General features: G+C 51.2%; 2 protein-coding genes across 2 annotated transcripts in view; one reads left to right on the top strand and one right to left on the bottom strand.

The window, feature by feature from the left end:
• Window positions 1-450: 450 nt before the first annotated feature.
• LOC129072686 (heterogeneous nuclear ribonucleoprotein Q-like) lies at window positions 451-14,149 on the bottom strand. Its single transcript, XM_054576182.1, is given in 4 exon segments — window positions 451-878; window positions 880-1,530; window positions 13,740-13,864; window positions 14,137-14,149. Coding segments are annotated over 4 exon segments (1,116 nt in total). The 3' UTR covers window positions 451-551.
• The window catches only part of GDPD5 (glycerophosphodiester phosphodiesterase domain containing 5), an 85,039-nt gene continuing 77,665 nt past the window's right edge, over window positions 13,819-21,192 (top strand). Inside the window, exon 1 of the mRNA XM_054576284.1 lies at window positions 13,819-14,539. The gene's annotated coding sequence lies outside the window, so the exon portion shown is untranslated. The remainder of the gene's footprint in view (window positions 14,540-21,192) is intronic.

Below are 21,192 nucleotides of genomic sequence, written 5' to 3'. Positions count from 1 at the left end.
CTCCCCATCTCTTTGACTTCTGCTTCTGTCATCACTTCTCTTCCTCTTCCTTGGAATCCCCTCCCCGACTCCCTGTTGTAAGGACCATGGAGACTACACTGGGCCACCAAAGTAATCTCCCTATCTCAAGACCTGCATTTTACTTACATCTGCACAGTCCCCCTTACCACATAAGTTAATATATCCAGGGATTAGCACACAGACATCTTTGGGGGCCATTATTCTTCCTACCTATTCTTTTTTTAAAGAGAAGAACTTTATTCTTTATTAAGATACCATGCTAGAAGTTATGAAGAATTTCTGTCGGAACACATTTGGAAAATAGAATAGCTTTAGTTTAATAACTTGCACTGCAGAGAAAATTGTTAAAGAAATTCATATCAAAGTCCAAGTATTAGTTTAATGTCCTGTATCTGATTCCATGATCTTCACAGGAAGGTCTTCTGCAATAGAATATGCTCCTACACAGCTGAGATATTTAAGGTGGCTTGATTTCCTTACCATTACTCCACTGCAAGCTTCTGGTGTAATCCCACATAGCAAGTCAGTCTTCATTGTAACAGGTCAGGACCGGCCTCGACCCCTTTTCCCTGCCCACGGCCTCTTTGTTGTTGGGCACCTCCTCTCGTACCACGAACGCCTCTTGCTGATCCAGGACCTCCTCTCTGCGAATAACCGGCTCTACCGCGGGGTGGAGCAGCCCCACGACCTCTGGATGGAGCAGCACCCCTTGCTCCTCTACCACCCCTTCCTCTAGCTCCAATTTGAAAATCTTCGTAACCATAGTATGGATCTTCATATCCACCACGATAGCTATGGTAATCATAGCCATAATAATAATAATAATCTTCATATCCATAATAATCTTCATATCCATAATAATCCATAACCACCTCTACCTCCACGCCCTCGACCTCTTGTTGGAGGTGGCATATGAGGTGGACCATAATAGTAGTAATCATCATACATTTGATTCTTTGCTGCTTGCCTCTGAGCTTTTCTTTCTTTCCTTTTCTGGTCTGGTGGCTTAGCAAAAACAATTTCAATATTTTCTCCCTCCAAGTCCTTGCCATTCATTTCTTCCATAGCCTTAACAGCACCATCTCGTTCATCAACATGAATGAAAGCATAATCTTTTAGTTTCTTCACTCGTTCCAGTTTCCCAAACTGACTAAACGCCTTTTCTAAAATCTCTTCTGTTACAGTATTGGCAAGATTGCGTACAAACAGCACTTTTACCTTTGCCATAACCTCAGGATCAGGATCTTCTATAGGATCAGCCCATTCAACAGTTCCAACACTTCCCCAGACCTTGACTTTACCACTCATTAACCTACACCTTGCCTGAGCAGCTGTTTTATGATCTTCATATTCAAGAAAGCAAAAACCTCTGTTTTTTTTCTTGTTGTCTGGTTGGTGGTACAAAATGACGTCTGTAAGACCCTCTGTTACTTTGCTAAATTCTTCAAGAATCTGTTCCTTGGTTTTACTCTTAGGAATAGAGCCCACAGAAGCCAACCCTGGGGAGGCCTTGAAGTGGAGTGAGCACCCCAAGCGGGGGGGGGGGGACTGCATATGCAAAGGCCCCAAGGCTAGAATGAACTGAGCGTGTTCTTGGAAAGAAACAAGGCGGCCACGCTTCTGGAGAGTCATGCTACAGTTAGCTTGATTTTAATCAACTTCATGCACGGGATCAACCCCTCCTCTGAAGATAAGTGTGGTGCTCTATGGACCCCAGGCGTCCAGAACAACCCTTCTAGAACATCCCCTTGGCACTTCAGGTCCTCTCCTCCATCCCTCTGCTTCTAGCTGGCTGGCCCTTCAGATGCTTAGAATAAGAGTCCTGGATATTTGAAGAAGGTGCCCGCTGAGCTGGGAGCAGACTGACTCTGGTGGAAGAGTGGGCCCAGCTCCTGGTACCTGCGTATAATCCTGCTCTTTCTTCCCCGCTGAAGGCCAGGATTGTGTGCCTGAGGGTAAGTGGGGGCAGGAAAGGTTGGACCCCGAGCAGTGGCAGCAGCCTTCAAAGGCCATATTGTTAGCTCTGGGCTGCGGTGGGGAGGGCACCGGGGTCTGGGTGAATGAGGCTTCTGTGCTCACTAGGTCGGGGTGCCCAGGTCAGGGGCTCTCCTGGGAGATGCCTCCCACCCCCCACCACTGCCCAGACCCTGCCATTTGTCTTCCTTCGCATCCCTTGTACTGGCCCCTTAGCTGTCACTGGCTGGCCCACTGTGCCATTGGTTGCTGGCCTTTGCTGTTAGAACGTAAACTCTCAGAGAAGGCCAGGAACGGGTCTGTTTTGATTACCACCAAGTCCCAGCATCCAGCCCCGGGCTCAGCTCAGAGAGCCCTGGCTTCCCAATTTGTTTAGTAAAGTGTGCAGTGAATGGATGGATGAAAAAATAAGGCACTGTTGCCATTCTTGCTCCCTCTGGTCACCTCTTCCTGGACCATTGCACCAGCCTCCTCACTAGCCTCCCTGCCTCTGGTCTCTCCTCCTCACAGTTGCCAGGGGATCATTCTAACACACCATCTAGTGAAAGCCCTCCTGGGTTCCCTGAGACCCTCAGGATCCAGCCAAGCCCCTGCCAGCCTTGCCGGTACTCCCCCAGCAATTCTTGTTCCTGCCTCTGCACTGCTCCTTGAACACAGCTGACACGTCCCAGCCTGTGTGCCTATGCCTGGAATGCTCTCCTTCCTCTTCTCCCCACCCGGGCGACTCCTGCTGATGGTTCAAGCAACAAGCTCCTCCAGGAAGCCTGCCTACCACCCCCAGTTTCTTCTGGGCTCCCACAGCTTCCCCACCCCACCCCACCCCTCTCTGTGCTTCCCACCACTTCAGTACCAATTGCAATTGCCAGCTAACACCTTAGTTTCACTCACCAGACCCTGAGTTCCTCAAGGGCAGGCACTGAGCCTGACCCATGTTTTGGTTGCAGCCAGGGCCCTGGACATGTTCAGGCACAGAGCAAACACTCAGCCAAGGCTTAAGCTAAGATTGTGAGCGCAGCCGAGGCCTGACTAGTGAGCGCTTCTGCCATCTGGTGGTAAATTTGAGTCACTGCGCTTTTCTGTGTCCTATTTCTCGGCTTCTCTAGGGCAATGGCCCCTGGAACAGTGGTTCTCGGAATGTGTCGCCAGGACCAACAGCATCAGTATCACCTTGGAACTTGTTAGAACTAAGAATTCTTGGGTACCACCACCTCCAGACCTATTAATCAGAAACAGAAGGGGTGGGCCCAACAATCTGTTTTAACAAGGTCTCCACGTGATTCTGATGCAGGCTGAAGTTTGGGAGCCCTTCTCCCAGGAGTCCCACGTAATGGAAGAACGGCAAGACCCATTGGGTAAGACTGACAGCTAAAATCCAGGGTCCCAGTTAAAGCTGAATTCCAGACAAACAACTGTCGACCTAAGAATCATCCAAAACCCCAAAGAATCTGTATGAGTTTATCTGAGCCAAACTGACAACAGTTGCCAGGGAGAAAAATCTCAACGGATCGAGGAAATGGCAGTTTTACCTATTATACATCAGAATCAAAGGGGAAGACAGAAATGTCTATATGAAATCCATTTGTGATAGATTAGGGAGGCAGGAGAAAACAATGGGGAAATCTCTGAGATTGGATAAAGAGTAAAACGGAGAGACACATGCTTTTACATTGGTGGGTGTAGAATAGTTAACAAGTAACATTTACAGCACATCAAGGTGATATGCGGGGAACAAGACAACAATGAGGGGTTCTGTGGGCTCTTTTTCTGGTGGGAGAATCAGCCCTGAAAGGTCTGGAAAAATGGTATTTGTTCTGACATTCCAAAGGTATGTTACCACAGATGCAAAAAGACTCAGTGATGGTAAAGACTGACCTTTGTCAAGGAAGATACCAGCCTAGGGCATGACCACCTGCCGTGACTGGCTTTTAGTTAAGGAGTTTTCATTTCAGACCCTCCTATGTGGTTACTGTGTCTCCGAGTTTGTAAGCCTGCCGTGCAGGCCGCCCCTGAGCTTGTCAGCTTTACTATGTGGCCCCTTATTTGTGCACACAACAAAATATTTTTGTACTGCAAATACTACACCAGACGCATTTATACTAAAACATTACCTGTTGTTTATCTGAAATTCAACTTTAACTGGGAGTCCTCTTTTTTTTTTTTTCCCCCTTCTAAATCTGGTGGCTTGAAACTAAGAATTCCACTCTTGGTTTAATGCTCCAGTGTCATTATTTTGAAATTCTTAAAAATGTTTGGCCATGGAGCCCTGATTTTCATTTGGCACAGGTTGTCAGTCCCAGGAAGGACCCTTACAAAGCCCTAGCTGGGAGATTCAGGACCCAGCGCTCAGGGCCAGGAGGGTTCAGACTTCCAGCAGCTGAGCTGTGCCAGTAAGTTTTCCCAGCAACCTCGTCCTCCACATCCCCATGGCTCCCTTCCCACAGGGGCCAAACCTTCATCCCTTCTCCCAGAATTTGGCGCCTGTCTCCTCACTGTCAATAGCTGCCTCTGTTCTCACCCCCTTCTATACCACCTTCCATAAAGTGAAGTCCCTAAAATGTCTGCCCATGTCACCTTCCAGTTCAAAACTTTTCCCTGGGTGTCTCCTTACCACTGCTTTTACCGTAGCAGCCACCTGTCGTTACAGAGCACGGGCCGAGGCACCTCCCCTCACCCGCTCCCTTGTTCTGCCAAAGCACCGGTCTGGCCGTGGCCGGGTGAGGCGGTCCGCTGGGCGGGGCCTCCCTGCGGCCTTCGAAAGGAGGTGGGGCGTTATTGCTTAATGGTTCCGAGTGTGAGTTTTACAAAATGAAAGTTCTTGGGACTGATGGGTGGTGGTGATGGATGGGGTATATACATGATGCCACTTAACTGTACACTTAAAAATGGTGAAAATGTAAGTTTCATATTATGTTTTGCCTTGTACCACAATATATTTTTTAGAGTTTTATTTTTTACTTTTTTAAGGTAATTTTTAGTAAGTAACATTTTTTCAGTTTAATTTTTATTCTTATGCTTGAATGTGAACTGACAAATAACTTTGTAACCACTTTGATATTTTTCATTATCCCATTTTATCCACTAAGTACAATGAGCTTTTCGTTAACTACCCAACACTTTATTTTTGTTTTTTCTTTATTTCTATACCCCTATCTCCTCTCTCCCAACCTTTGCCAATCATCAATTTGTTCTCTATGAGTCTGTTTTTGTTTTATTTCTTAATTTGTTTTTTTTAGATTCCACATATGAATGAGATTATACAGTATTTGTCTTTCTCTCTGACTTATTTCACTTAGTATAATACCCTCTACATCCATCCATGTTGTCACAAATGTCAAGATTTCGTTATTTTTTATTTCTGAATAATATTCCATTGCATATATGTACCACATTTTCTTTACTCATTCATCTATTCATGGAAACTTAGAGTACTTTCATATCTTGTCTATTACAAGTGATGTCGCAATACACACAGAGGTGCATATATCTTTTTGAATTAATGTTTCTGTTTTCTTCAGATACATCCAGAAGTGGAATCGCTGGATCACATGGTGGTTCTATTTTTAGTGTTTTAAGGAATCTCCCATACTGCTTTCCACAGTGGCTGCACTAATTTACAATCTCACCAACAGTGCATGATGATTCCATTTTCTATACATCTTCATCAGCACCTGTTATTTGTTACCACCATATATATTTTTAAAAGAGTAAAATGTGCCCTGTTCAGGTGTCTCAGTTGGTTGGAGCGTCATCCCGTGCACCAAAAAGTTTTGGGTTCGACTCCCAGTCAGGGCACGTACCAATGTTGTAGGTTCGATTCCCAGTTGGGGTGTGTATGAGTGGCACTGATCAATGTTCTCTCTATATCAATGTTTCTCCCCCCCCCACTTCCTCTCTCTCTAAAATCAATAAAACATATCCTTGGATGAGGATTTTTTTGTAAAAGAGTAAAATGCTTAGCCCATGCCTAGTACATAATATACACTCCAGAGTAGAGAGCAGACCCCCTTGTTCCTGCCTCTGCACTGCTCCTTGAACACAGCTGACACGTCCCAGCCTGTGTGCCTATGCCCGGAATGCCCTCCTTCCTCTTCTCCCCACCCGGGCAACTCCTAATGGTTCAGGCAACAAGCTCCTCCAGGAAGCCTGCCTGCCAGGCCCACACTCTTTTCACGGTGACACTAGGCATCATTGGTCCTCTTCACTGGGGTGGCATCTCATACATAGATGATGCAAAAGCAGGGGTAGTTAACCTGCAGTCACCTGAGCAGGAAACAGAGCAGAGGCCCCAAACCGAACCAGAAGTCATCGTAGTCTTCGCTGCCATGCCCTCACAGTAAGACACGGCCAATGTCCCTCAAGAGAGTCATTGGGGAAGCAGTAACATTTATTTAATTCACTATATATTGACTCTTAATAGCACATCTTATCCTGTGTGACAAAACAGGAATTGTTATTAGGCACTTCTGCGGATGAAAGCACGATGGTTGTCTCCAGGGAAAGCATTTGTGCAATTGTTTGAATTGTGAGCTGAACTGGCCACTTTTTCCATGGAACACCATTCTTACTTGAAAGAAATATTGACAGATAAATTGTGGTTATACAGACAAGTAGCTGGCAGATATTTTCCCAAAAACGAATAAAATGAGTCTGTCATTTCAAGGTAAACTGACAGTACTTGTTGCTAATGAGAAAATTCAAGATTTTCACTCATGGACACGGACAACAGTATGGTAATTGCTGGGGGGAAGGGAGTATAAGGGGGCTAAAAGGTAATGAAAAAATACAATAAACACTAAAAGTTTCAAGCTTTTCATGAAAGTTAGAATTTTGGGAAACTTTGTTAACCACCATGAGCTTGACAGCTTCCTAGTAGAGGCATAGCTCAGAGATAAAGTGGGTTTGGTTCCAGGCCACCACAATACAGTGCCTATCACAGCAAGGTCACATACATTTTTTCATTTCCCTACATGATACTGTAGTCTGTGAAGTAGGCAATTGTATTATGTCTTTTTTTAAAAAGTACACACCTTAATTTAAAAATATTTAATTACTAAAAAAAAATGCTAACTATCATCCGAGCTTTCAGTAAGTTGTAATCCTTTTGCTGGCGGAGGGGTTTACCTTCAATTTGTAAAAAAAAACCAAAACACATGATCTGCAAAGGGCAGTAAAGCAAAGGGCAATAAAACAAGGTATGCCTGAATTTAACTTTTCCAATAAGATTAGTGGTGACATTAACAAATTTGATTTTTTAAATGTTATATACTGAAGTTTATCAATATTTGAAAGATCTGCATAACTTGGTGAACTATTTTTTTCTCCAAATGTTCAATGCATGCTGTTACAAAATCATGCATGGGTAAAAGGCACATTCAAAGTGCAAAAGAGACCAAAGGATTCTAATGTAACTGAGAAAGAAAATTTTATTGATATGTTTTCAGATTCTAATAACGACTAATCTTTAAGAATTTTGTCAACTTGGGCTAGTATCAAAGAATAATAGCCACAATTATTCAACAAGACCAGTAAAGCACCCCTCCCTTTTCTAACTACATGTTAGTGTAAATCTGTATTTTCTTTGTAAACTTCAACCAAAACAATGTGATTGAGTGCAGAAGCAGGTATGAGAATCCAGCTGTCTTCTATTAAGCCAAGCATTAAAGAAATTTGTAAACATATAAAACAATGCCACTCTCCTCAATGGAAAATATATTTTCCATAAACATGTTAACTTATGTTAAGATTTCTGTTGTTAAATTACTTAAAATGTTTAAGCGTCTCCACTTTAATTTCTAGTACTGTAAATACAAGTGTAAAGCATATAAACAGAAGTTCCCTGGGGTCTTCAATAATTTGGGGGTCTGAAAAGAGTCCTGAGAACAAAAAGTTTGAAAACCAGCGCTCGTGTTATTATTCTGCACCACCAGTGTTGGCCAGCAGGGGGTAGCAGAGACAGCCAAATGAAGATGTTTCCTTTGCGTTTCTTTAGTTAAGAGGTACTCTGCGCCCACATCCGGTGTGACCCTTACCCTGTGCGGGAGACACAGAAGTAAATCTGTCAAGTGCAATCCACCAGGTCACAGACCCTAGCAGTTGATTGTCGTGGGGCTAAACTAGACTTCCTTTCTTGTGGGCAATGGGGAGGAGCTGATAAAAAGGAAGCCTGGAGTTACCATGATCACTGCTATTCCCCACTGGAGGCAAGGGCGCCCGAAGGATGTGGGGTCAAAGAGAACCCTGAAGCTCCACATTCTTTTAAGACCAGAGCCTGCAGGGATCCAGGAGAATGAGGAGGGGGGCCAGGTATCATATTTTGTTAAGTTGACACAGGCATTTCCTGAAGCCATCCCAATCCCTCCACCACAGGAAAGGGGCCACCACAAATTTATGGCTCCCTTAGAGGGACTTGTTTCTCCTTTTCCACTTTCCACAGCCATGGCTCCAGCTTCATGCCTCTCCTCATGGCCCCTGCTCCACCTGGTCCTCCCCGGGGGAGCAGACGCCTTGCCTTCCGCTTCACTGAGGCCTCCAGGCCTGATCTTCCTCCGCTGCCCCCTCCCCACCCCCTTAAGTGGAAGAGCTGCCTCTCCTTAGCCTCAGGTCTGTGCCCGGCCTCTCTATCACACTTACGGGTTACCTCTGCTCTGCCACGTGGCTTTAGGTCCTCCTCTGCAAGCCCCCAGCTCTGCCTCCTCCTCCAGCGGCCACCCAGGCACCGACCCTTTGACAGCTACCTTGGGAAGGGCAGCCCCCACTGGCCCCAAGTGCACCCCTGCTCCTGCCTCCGCCTCTCCCGGCCACCCTCAGTCCCAGCTGTGGACCTCAGGCCACTTCAGTCCTGGTGCTCTTGGCCCTCACAAACCTCTCCTTATAGCTTCCTCTCCTCTCCCCTTTTCTACCAGTTCCTCTCTGGCTCTCACCTGGGCTCCATCTGCTGCCCACCCCTCTCCCTGTGGATTTCCTTGCTTCCTCCTTGCAAGTCCACTCCATCCCTGGGGCCCCTAACCTCTTACCCCAAAGGCTGTCCCTGGCTGTGGCCTTGAGTTATGGCCCTTCTCTGCGGGGGGGGGGGGGGGGGGGCTTCAAATGCCTCAGATTCTCTATCTCCCTTACCCCACACAGACACAATCAGTAGCTTGCCTCTTTTCCCTAAGTGTTCCAGGTTTAGACATCCATCTCTCCCTGTCACTCTCAAAACAGGACTCAGATTCCCTAAGTCTCTTCTCCAGACATTAACCAGGTGAGCTCTGAAGAGCAAGCCTGACCTTGTAACTCCTGCTCAAACCCTCCCAAGGATCCCCTCTGCCTTCAGCACAGAAGCCAAATTCAGGGACAGAGACCTGCGTGACAGGCCCCTGGCCCACGTCTGCAGCCACAGACTCTCCTGACCTTTCTGCCTTGGCACTATGGAAATAAATGACTTTGGTAAACTCACACACACACACACACACACACACACAGTTCTACCTCTGGCCTGTTTGACTGAACACTAGGTCTTGTTTAATTCGTACCACCTTTCAGGGGCCACTACTTTCATCTCCATTTTATTTATTTATTTTTTAAGGTTTATTTTATTCTCATTAAAGAGAGAGGGAAAAGGAGAGAGAGAGAGAGAGAGAAACACTGACGCGAGAAAACAACATCAATCAGTTTCCTCCTGCATATGCCCAGACTGGGGTTTGAACCTGCAACCTAGCCATATGCTGTGACTACGAACTGAACCTATGACCTTTCAGTTATGGGATGACACTCCAACCAACTGAGCCACACTGGCCAAGTCTTCATCTCCATTCTAGTTATGAGAAAGCTGAAGCATAGAGAGGGCAGGTGACTGGGCCAGGATGTGTTTCTGGCACCAACTCAAGGGTCACCTTCCCGCTCTGTCCTCCTCCTGTAGTCTCCTGTGTTCACACGGCACTGCAGAGAGCCCTCAGACTGGGGGTCCCTTGATTGTCCCATCCCTGGATGCCCAGTGTTTGGTATTGGACTGCCACCCAACTCAGAAATTATTGGTAAATATGGCACAAGCTTGAGGCATAGAGAGAAACGAGACTCCATCACTTGCCCTCTAGAATCTCATACTTTGATGGGAAAACCAAACCACAAACAGCCCAAGATCCATGGGGATAATTGTCCCAAGAGAGGCAGAGTGTGTAGTGTCACTGGCTCCAATGCACAATACTGTGCTTCCACAGGGGAGTTGGTTGGGCAGGCTCCCCAGAGGGGTCAGCTTGTGTCCTGAGCCTTGAAGGATGGACAAAACGCCAGTGGCTGAGCGGGGCACATGAAGGCAGGAGAGCTGGGGAAAGGATTCTAGGCTGGCAGAGGCCAACAGGTCGGAAAGCAGCTACACCCTGAGGGCCAAGAGTTCAGCTGAGCCTACAGACCCAACCAGACAGTGAGCTGCAGGAGGGCAGGGCTGCAGCTGCCTGGTGCTCCATGGTATCCCTGGATACCGTGTGCACCCACTGTGCACAGTGCCTGTACGTAGGGGTGCACATAAGGGTTTGTTGGAAGCAGATCTCATGGGGTGTAGTTTCATACAATTAGTGGCTCTATTTAAGAGAGTGCCAAATTCCTACTACAATCGTAGGCACGAAGTGGATGTTTACTTGCTGTGAGAATAGGAAGCTGTGGAGCAGAGCTGCGGCTGCGGTAGCTTCACTGTTAATTCTCCTCTGGCCAGAACATAAAGAGGGCGGAAGGTTCTCGGAGAGGTGGGGCACCAGCCTGACAAGGGCAGCCTTTTCTGCCAGCCCCGGAGGCCCCGGTTCAGAGCCACCTCAGAGCCCTCAATCACCCTCTGAGACAAGCCACCATGACCATGCCTCTGTCATGCTTTGTGAGCCCCTCTGGCTGCAAAAATGCCTGATTCTCCCAGGTCTGGAGACTTTCTCCTTGTGGGAGGTAGCCAGAGGGTGAATGTGGGCGCCTGAGAACTGTTTGCTGGTCACTTCCTGGCGACCTTGGGCACTCTTCTCCCGGACCTCAGGGGTCATGGAGGGTCTGTCCTGAAAGCCTTCTTTTTATTCTGGCCTTCTGCTCCTCTGACCTGCTCAGGAGGCCCTCACAGCAGGGGCGGCGGAGAGCTGCTCTCTGAGAGCCCCATTCATCTCCCAATGCCGAGGTCCTACAAGGGCCAGGCTGCACTCAGCCGGGTGGCGGCGGGCGGGGACACACTGCCACAGAGGTGCAGGGCCAACTAGATCTCAAAGTCATTCTTACAGAGCCTTCATGCTGAGAGATTCCACACCAAAGCAGACTTCCTGGAGGAGACAGACTTCTTAGAGGGGAAGACTTGAGTTGAGATATGAAGCATTCATTCAACAATTATTTACAGAGTACCTACTATGTGCCAGGCTCTGAGGGTACAGCAGTGAAAAGGACAGATGGGCATTTGCCCCAATGTTTCTTCCCTTCAGTCCGGTGGGGAAGTAGGAATTGACTCAGGAGAGAAAAGGAACACGGTCCCCCAGACAAGGGGAACAGCAGGAGCAACTACGTGGAGGGGAGAGAGGGAGATGGCATCCTGCTTTTGGATGAAGCTGAGTTTGGTCTGAGGAGAGAAGCGATTGAAGATGAGGCCGGTGGGGGTGGCAGACAGCAATAATGGAGGGCCTAGAACACCAGGCTGGTCATTTAGAACTTAATCATGCTGACAAGTAGGGGCCACAGAAGATTCTAAACGCAGGGAGCAGTCACAAGGTTTCTTAGTACCATTACCAAACTCAATGCATAAGGCAAACAACCTCCTACCAGCCCTCAGGCTCCAGCCACCAGTGCAAACTTGCTGGGCCAACCTGCCCACCCCAACCCTGGCTTGGCTAGAAGAAGGCACTCCCTAGCCTGGACTTCAGCCTCCAGCTCAGCCTCTTCCTTGTGCTTCCAATCATCCTCAAAGGCTGGTGCACTCTAAAGAGGGGAAGGGACAGAACTTCTGCGTCCAGGCCTCACTGAGGACTCCAGCACTTAACCAACCATACAGGATGCACACCATTTGCTATCTCTGGGCTTTAAGTGTTTTCACATGACCTGGTTTCCCTATGAAGCTCTTTCCTGCATCAGTACCTGGCTTAAAAACTTCCCAGAACACCCCTCTGACAACCAGTGAGTACAGACTCAATGTCTTCAAGGCTGGGGCCTCAGCATAACCCTGCTGAGATCGGGGTCACAAGCAAGACCCCAACAGAATTCTTGGCTCCTAGAATTAAGTCTGAACTCCCTTCTGTCTGGCCACACCTGCCTCTTCACATTCTCCTCTTCCCATTGGTCCGGCTCACCCTGCCTGGAGAGCTCCAGCCCCCCTGAACTGGTCTGCATTCTCCAACAAAGCTACACTCTCCCTCACCTCCAAGGTTTTTACTAGACTGGTCCCTTTGCCCAGAGCACTGTCCATTCCCTGAGGTTCCCTCCTAACCTAGCTAACCCCTACTTCTGGCCTGAGCCTGCCTATCACTCCCTCAGGGAAGCCTCTCCTAATCCCCCGGGAGTACACCAGGGGTCCCCAGAGGTGTTTTTTTCAGACTCCAAATGCCTTTGCACATGCTTTGTCCTCTGCCAGGAACAGACTTTCTTCTTCCATCCTCTGAAGTCTGGTGCCTGCTCAGTCCTTGCCAAGTAGCAGCATCTTCATTGCCTTTTTATAGATGAGGAACCAGAGCCTCAAAGAGGTCCAATAACCTGTTCAAAGCCACACAGCTTTGCCTTAAAATGCCACAGTAACAAGTAGATAGACTCTTGTGCCAGCGATATGGTCTTGAGAACCATCCGTTGGCCTAACGGCGCTTTGGTGTCCTCAACAGGGAAATGAGGTACCTACTGCCTAAGGCTGATGTGCAGCTTACAGAGAAGCTGTACTGTGCGGCCTCTTTCCTTCTACTCCTCAGGCCATTCATTCTACATTCGCTCCTTCTCCCATCAAAACAGTGCAATGCCAGCTCTGTGCCCCATTGTGAGCAGGGTGCTGGGAACTCAGTAGATATAAATCAGACACAGCTCCTGCCCCAAAGCGCTTAGGAGGGATGGGAGCAGAGGACAGAAAGGTCACTCACAATCCTCTGCTCTTGCCTTCAAATTTTTAAAACTGATAACGACGCTCATTTCCGCGAATGGGGGCTGAGAAGGGCGAAATGCTTAAGGAGGACCCGCTCTTTATTTTCAAAAACTTATTTTTTACCGCTTCCTGAAACCTGGGTATGTCGCAGCATCCCACGCTCATCTCCTCGCGCCGAGCCCTGGAGGCTGTGTCCCACCACCCCCGAGGGCTCCCCCACCCCCGGGGATTCCACTACCCCGGATAACCCGCCTCCATCCGCTTCTCTCCCCACCCCGATCCTTGTCCCCATCCATAACTCTCTCTCTCCCACACAAGGTGGTCCCCACGCCCCGGTCCCAGACACAGCAGTCCCCTTCACCTCTCCTCCAACGGGGTCCCAGGTTACATTCCCTCCCGCTCCGCCCTTTAAACCCCGCCAACCCCCTGCATTGTCCTCTCTCCAGCTCACCTCTCCACTGTCGGCCCCGCCCTCTCCAAGGTAAAGTCCCAGTTCCGCAGAGCTCCGCTCTCTTCCCACTCTCCCATTGGCTCCTGCTGTCTGACGGCGCGGGCCGAGGGAGGGCGACTGGAGAGCGCCCCGCCCCTTGCCCGTGGTTCGGCGAAGTGTGGCCTCGAGCTGACTCCGCCCCGTTCGGGCGGGACCGCGCTTGTTGGCACCCGGGCGCTGGGCGGCGCTGCCTCGACTCACCCGGGCTCCGCTCGCAGGTCCTGTGGGGGTGGGCGACGGGGATGACAGCGGCGGGGGTGGCGGCGGCTGCGGCGTGAGGCTGAGCGAGCGGCGTGCGAGCCAGGAGAAGAGGAGGAAGTGGAGCCCTGGCCCGGAGCACCAGAGTCAGCCGCCAGCCGAGGTCCGCCCCATTTTGCAGAGCGAGCTGAGTCCGGACCTCGAAAGACTTCCCCACCGGGCTCCGGGCGCCGCGGCTCCTCGCCCGCGTCCTGACCAGCCCCGCCTGCCCCGGCCCCGGGTTCCGCCCCGGGTTCCACGCCGGGACACTTGCAGCCCTACGGTCCGGGGCGTCGTGGCCGGGACTCCTCGAGCCTCCGACCCTGATTCAGTGCACCTGGGCGGGACGCTCCTGGCCCACCACACGGGTCCATGGTTGTAGGGTGGTTCCCAGCCTTTTATAGTGTGTGTCGGAGCCCCCAGCCCTCCGCCCGGGGTTAACGCAGGTTGCCCTCAGGACCCCGACTGAATGCAAAGGAGCCCGGACGCCCCCGGCTTCTGTTTCCCCGAGACTAGGACCTTCAGCTGCTGCCGATCCTTTGCTTCGGACTTGGGACCGGCGAGCGCCCAGGAAGCCCCGGCCCGGGTCCAGCGCCCCGTGAGGGATCCCAGGCGGGCTGGACAGTCGGACTGAATCGGACCGGGGTGGTGCTGCGAACCGAAGGGGCCACCTTTCTGCCGGCCCAGGCGAGGGGCTTGGCGCTTGCCCCGAAGAGAACACAGGGGCCCCTGCCCCGGCGGCCGGCGGGAGCCGAGAGCTGCAGGTGAGAGAGCCCCGGATGCCGGGCTAAGCCGGGCTAAGGCGGCCTCCGACCCCATCCGGACAGCTCCGGGGCCAGCTGTGGGCGTGTGCCGGGCACAAGCTGAGGCTGGAACTGACTAGGAGGGGGGCGCGGGAACGCGAGGGGGGAGGGAGAAAACGGGCACTTATTGACCGCCCTTTGTGTGCGGGTCCGCGCTCCGCCCTGGCTCAAGTGGTCCCTCTTTAAGGCTCACTAATACTCGGTGACCTAAAAGATGTCGTGTACTGTTACCAGCGCTTACAGACGGGGAAACTGAGACCCTACGGGGTTGAGTGACCCTACTGCTTTCACTCTGGGGGTGAGACTGGCAAGAGGGATAGGCTGGAGAGGGAAAGAGGCAGAAAGTGAAGAGAAAAAGAAAGGAAGCCGCCGGTAGCCACCAGGAAGGAGGTGGGGGAAGGGGTCAAGGTGGGGCTACTGGGGCATCCTAGAGCTGATCCTGAGGCTGGGGAGGGAGCTCCTACTGGCCTCCTTCCCTCCCACTCCATGGCCATGTCACCTCCCAGGAAAAGTGACCCAGAGTGGAGGTGGGAAACTTCCCACTTCCACAGCTCCCCTCCCTGTGGGCCCAGGAATGGAGAGCACTGGCCGCTCTGCCCTCCGCAGACTCCACGGTCCCTAAGGCACCCTCGAGGTCCTGAGACTGTGCTTAGCTTTGGGGAAACTCACTGCAGAGGTCCCCAAGTCAGAGCCTATCCTGAGGCCCCTCAGCACTCAGCCAGCTCACATTGTTCCCATTACTGACAGGGTGTATGGGGGGGGGGTGTTAGGATAGGGGGTGCCAATTGTCCCGGGCCCTAAAGCAGTGAGTGAGTGGTTGAGCCACAAATACACTTGAGAAAACCTTCCCAAACATCCTTCAAGGTATCCACTCCTCCTCCCCAGTTAGCACCTTCTGGGTGGGTGGCTGGGGTGTTCCTCACCCCTGATGTGAGGTTAGGGTGACCACGTATGAAGCCGTTGTGAGAGTTTGTGGTTGGTGCTGGGGCCCAGCAGCCTCACAGCCATTGCTCCAGACCAAAGATCTGACCTTAGTCTCTCCTGGGCAGAGGAACCTGCAGGACACCTCTGACCCAGGAGGGGAGGGCTTGCACAAGGTCTTAATGCTGGGGCTGCCAGGGCTGAGGGCACGGTCCCAGGTGTCCGGATTTCCAGGAAGGGGTTCCTTCTACTGCCCACCCCTCCCCACCCCCAGGGCACTGCAGGGAGAGGGGTGTTGTGAAAGAGGGCTTGGCATGGATTCTGTGGGCTCTTGTTCTGGGTGCGGTGGGGGAGGGGACATGGCCTTGGTTTGAGCCCTGTGGCATTGGCTGGGACTCTTTAACCCCTGCTGTGCCCCGTTTCCTGGAGTCTAGGGGAAACCACCTTGGAAAGCCCCTGAGAGGTGGAGGAGGGTGGAGAGGTCAGGGGAACTGCAAGAGAAGGTAACTGGGGGCTTGGGATTCCTCCCAATCCATGGAGATTAAAATTCTCATAATAGTCCCTGCCTCTAAACAAAGCTATTTGATGAGATAATTTCACACCTGTGATCTCATTTTATGGTGTGATGGAAAGAACCTGGACTGAGGCAGAACAGGGTTGGGGAGCCGCCTGGGACCTCTCAGATGCGTACAGGGCTCCCAGCCTCACCTGTAAAATGGGGTCAAGGCGGGCTGTGTTACCCATTCAGATAATGGGGCCATCATATCTGGCAGGCTGTCAAGTGCTAAAGAGGATTTTTGCTTGCTTGTTTTTGTTTTGGGGAGTATTTGCCACGACTGGACTTATTAATGATGAGCTTGTGTGGGAAACTGAGGCTCTGAGAGGTGAAACCACCTGCCCAGGGCCTTTGAATTTGCTTCAGGAACTGAGTGCCAACTGCATACCCAGTGCCCTGGAAGTTACCCAGATGGAAAAGGCAGTGTGAGGACTAGCTTATAACCAGGTAGGCTAAGCGGCACAGGTATTTAGTGATGAGACAGACCAGGTGGGTGTGAATTTGTTCTGCCTCCCACTGGCCACGTGGCATTGAATAAACCAGTTCACTCCGGGGAGCCCCAGCTTCTGCTCTGTAAATTAGAATTCCATCTTTTTGTGGTTGTTGTAAGGATTAAGTGAGATATAAATATACAGTGCTTGGCAAAATATCTATTTCCTTCCGTATAAGGAAAGGAAGCTGGAATTTTGACCAGGAAATCTGGGAAAATTCTCAGACTTGCCCTAGATTAGAATGCAGGCTACTGTCACAGGCGCACAGACCTAGGTTTGTTCAGCTGGGACTCCTGCGTGGGTCAAGCTCTCCTGCACCACCTTCCTGCTCTCATACCCTCTAGAATCTACTTGGGGACTCTGGCAAGGGGCAATGGATTCTGAAGCCTCCCCTCACCCCAGGGCCAGGGTTGGGGCAGCTGATATTCATTCTCTCTGGCTCTTTGTCTGGACTCCCTTAGGCACAAAGGTGCAGTAAATAATTTATGGGTCCTCTTGCGCTGGGAGGAAGGCTCAGAGAAATTGCTCTGTGTCCAGCTGAGCTGCTGAAGTCCCTGCCTGCCGCCAAAGGAGGTGGGTTGTTCCTGTTGGTGCTGTAACAAGTCTTGGATATAGTGGGGGTGAGGGGTAGGGAGGCAGGACAGGAAGAAAGCGACCTAATATCAACCATGGTTCCCTCCCATGGAAACCACACTAGCTGAGCTAGGGTCAAGCTGTGGGCCTCTGATTCCAAATGGGTGATGAGAGGTGGCAGAGAGAGGCCCTTGAGGACTGGAGAAATCCTGGAAGGCTGGAAGGTGTCTGGTTGGAGCCAGAGGCAACTTGCTGTAGAGAACAGGGGTCCTGACACCAGGTTAAGGTTGAACCCTTGCTGTGCCACTTACTCACTGTGAAACTAGAACAAGACTCCTGACCCTGCCAGGCCTCCATTTGCTCCTCTGTAAAATTAGGGTAGTTCTGAGTAATTGCGAGGTCATATATGTGAAGCACTTGATACCATAGATACTTAGCGAAAGGGTGCATCATGTGAATAAGAAGCGTGGGGTGGGCAGGGGAGATGGAGTAATGCAATAAAGCAGAGGAGTGGGTAGAACTGTGGGGTGGTGGTTCTGGGGTTTATGGGATCAGTGAGGGGTGCAGAGAAGAGGGGTGGGTGACCAGATGGTAGAGGGCCTTGAGTGTCAGAATTCACATTTCAGAAAGCACCATGGAGCGCCTGCTCAGAACCCTTTGTGGCTCTTTGTTGCCTGTAAGATGGAGACCAGGCCCCTCTGTTGTGTATTCAAGGCCTTGCCCACTGTAGCCACTGCATGGAGCCCTGACTCATTGCCCATCACTGTCTCCTAAACACCACATGTGGCCCCATCACTGCTTATATGCTTGTAGGGTTCCTCCCGTCAGAACTGCCATCCCTGCCTCTTCTCCGCTCACCTTCCCATCTGCTGAGGCCCAGCTCTGGTAATAAAATACCCAAGAAACATTCCTGGATTACCCAACCCTCTTGTCACGCCCCCTCTGATTCTTTAACACTTCACAGTAATAGTAATAAATAATACCTACCATTGCATCACATTTTACAATTTGTAGAATGCAATCGCATACTCCTTAATAATACTATGTTGATATTAACCATAGCTAAAGCCCTGAGTAATTATTATGAGCCAGACACTGCTAAGTGCTTTTTACAGACACTCCCATTCACAACTCTGGGAGGTAACTGGGGCTCAGAGAGGTGTATTGTCTTGCTCAAGGTCATACAGCCGGACAGTGGGGAGCGAGGAGTCGAGGCTGTGCTCCTATCTGAGACTAAACAGACAGCTTGACACCTTTTAGAAGATACCCTGTCTCCTCAACTGGGCCCGAGTACCTTGAGTGCATATCTTACACATAAAAAGCTTGGAAATGAGCCTTCTTTTTAAAGCTAAGGAAGGCCGGTGCTGGCTTTAGCTTGGGGCCCAGGAAGGAGCCCGTGGCCAGGCATTCAGGGCCCTGGGCCCTGGGCCCTGCGCTGGCTGGTTGTGTGACCCGGTGTCAGTCAGCCCCGCTCTGTGGTTCTGTTTTCCCACACGTGAGAGGGCTGGTGCCTGAGCTCCCGGAGCTCCAACTTCTGCAGTGTCCTTTGTGACCCTGGAAGGTACGGGAGGAGACCACAGCACCAGGGCCAGCGGATGTGGTGTGCGGGGCGGCTGTGATTCTTGGCCTGGCCGCTGTCTGGGGCAGCAGGCTCTGCAGTTAGCTGCCGCCTTCCTGAAGAAGGGTGGTGCCCTAGGCCGCTGGCAGCATGGTCGTTAGCTGGGCAGAGAGGACCCTGTGAGCTGGGAGCCAGCTGGGCCAGGCCAGGTTGGCAGTGTTGGAGGCAGGCCGGCCTGGCCACAGTGGGGTCATTGGCAGGGCAGCTGGCAGGGCAGCCACTGCTCCTCCCTTCGCGGCCTCCAGGGCGGTGGCAAGTACTCACTGGACACCAGAGCTTTGTAGGCCAAGGCGTGCCCTTGCTTCTGCGATGGTGGTCGTGGGAGTGGAGCAGTGAGGAATCCAGCCAGGCCCCACGATGCCTCCTCCTAGAAGCTTGCAGGACTCCTCCCAGGCAGGCGGAACTCACCCTCCACCTCTGCAGATCCCTAGCCTGCTGTCACTCACTGTGGTCTGTGGATGGGGGCTGCGTAGGTCTCTTTTCCCTGCCAGCCAGTCAGAATTAGACACTGTGCCACCCCAATCCTCCTCTCCCCCCAGAGTGCCTAGCTGCTTGCCTGGCACAAAGTGGCGACCCCCTGGGGAGGAGAGGCAGTGCGAGTTGCCCCCAGGGCAAGGCGTTCAACCTTTGTACTTATAAAATGGGGCTGGTAATAACAGTGTTGTGTAGGAGTCCACTTGCCCATCCTCTTGGTAGCCTTGTGAACAAGTGACTCAGTAGGAAGCTGATTGAAGAGTCCAGCTAGTTATGCCAGGAGGGAGGTATGGCAGGTGGCAGGGAGGACGTCACAGAGGAGGGCACTTTGCTGTCTGCGGGAGGACACTGGGTCAGTTGGGATTTATACAGCAGCGAGTCCCCTCACCTTTCTGGTGAGCAGGCAGTTGAGAGACGAGGAAGGCTCCCAGCTGCATCAGGGCAGGGAGCGGGATGTGCAGGGACTGGCAGCAGGAATGACCCACTTGGGAGCAGCCATCTGGGCCCAGTTAGCAGATGCGGGGCAGAGTGAGTCCTTCCTTAAGCGGCATTCATTTGCGCGCGTGCTTGTGCGCGCGTGCGCGCGCGCTCTCTCTCTCTCTCTTTCTCTCTCTCTCTCTCTCTCATCCAAAATGTAACATGATTGGAGATTTTAGTCTGTGGAGGGAAACAGACATTACACAGTGAACGCACAGACACAAAACTTCCAAATGGTGAAGAGTGAGCTTCTGGGGCGGGGCCATTCCCACTGATGCCTGTGGATGATGGTAAAGGGTAATGCTCAGATCACAGCCCAAAGGCACACACTAGCCGTGTGACTTGGGCAAATGATTTAACCTCTATGAGCCTCAGTTTCCCCATCTGTAAAATGGGACAATCATAGCCCCTACTTCATAAGGCTGTGTTGAGGATTAAATGCATTATGCATGTAAAGTGCTCAGAAAAATACCCAGCACTTAATAAGCACTCAGTGCAGGTCAGCTGTTATTGGCTGTATCCCCATCACTAGCAGAGCGGCTGAAAGAGAATAGATGCTTGGGAAAGGTGTATGGAATGAATCCCAGGTAAAGAGCTGCTGCTCTGTGCAATGAAAGAAATGGCCTGGTAAGGTGGGAAGGACACAAACAGTGACAACACAGAATGTGACAGAATGTGGCAGGGAAGGCATGGGCTCAGGCTGCCCAGTCCTGGGCAGAAGGAAGTCAGGAAAGGCCTCCCTAGAGCTGGTGCTCCCAGGGCCGAGTTTGAAAGTATCATTTAACATAACGCCCGCACACATATGTACCTGCACACACCCTAGCAGTGCCATGAGGTCAGTGCTGGGCATGAGCTCAGAGGTGAATGGCCTCTATCTCAGGGTGGCCTGCTAGGGCAGAGCTTGGGCAGACCCCAGGCCTGCCAGGCTCCACAGGCCTCTTTCCACCGCCTCACGCTGCCTCGCCATCTGTGACATTCTGTTTAAGGGCACAAGGAAGGCAAGAAGGCAGTTGGGGAGGAAGTGTGAGCCGAGGTCTGAGTGTCCCAGCTCTTCCCAGGCCTGGGACCAAATCTCCTACAGAAAAGAATAAACAGGCTGTGCTTCCAAGGCACACCCGCCAGCAGAGGTGGTCTTCCCGCATTAATCCTGCAGCTGTTTAGCTTTGAATAAGAGGACTCTATTTTTTGTAAAAGCCATGAAGAATTTCTCTCACCCTCCCACCCAGGAGGCTCAAAGGAAAGTTTTCTTCTACTGACAAGGGTGCCAGGACTCCCCAAGTATCTTAAAGGAGGTCACCCCATAGGCACCCTGAAGTCAGGGTGCTGCTTGCACTCGTGGTTAGGTGAGGGGCCTTGAGGACATGACCTCATCCCTTCTATTTTGTGTGGTTTTTGCCCCTCCTGTAAAATGGGGTCAGAGTAGTAAAGCCGTTCTCTCCTTCAAGAGGTGGGGGGGGGCAGCTTGTGAGGTTGGAGAGGCTTTAGTGGGCATCTGTGCCCGTGG

Source organism: Pteronotus mesoamericanus, unplaced genomic scaffold (assembly GCF_021234165.1).
Source record: "Pteronotus mesoamericanus isolate MK-2021 breed Mesoamerican mustached bat unplaced genomic scaffold, CSHL_Meso_final contig_33, whole genome shotgun sequence".
Taxonomy (NCBI): Eukaryota; Metazoa; Chordata; class Mammalia; order Chiroptera; family Mormoopidae; genus Pteronotus; species Pteronotus mesoamericanus.
This window is presented reverse-complemented; position numbering and strand designations above follow the sequence as displayed.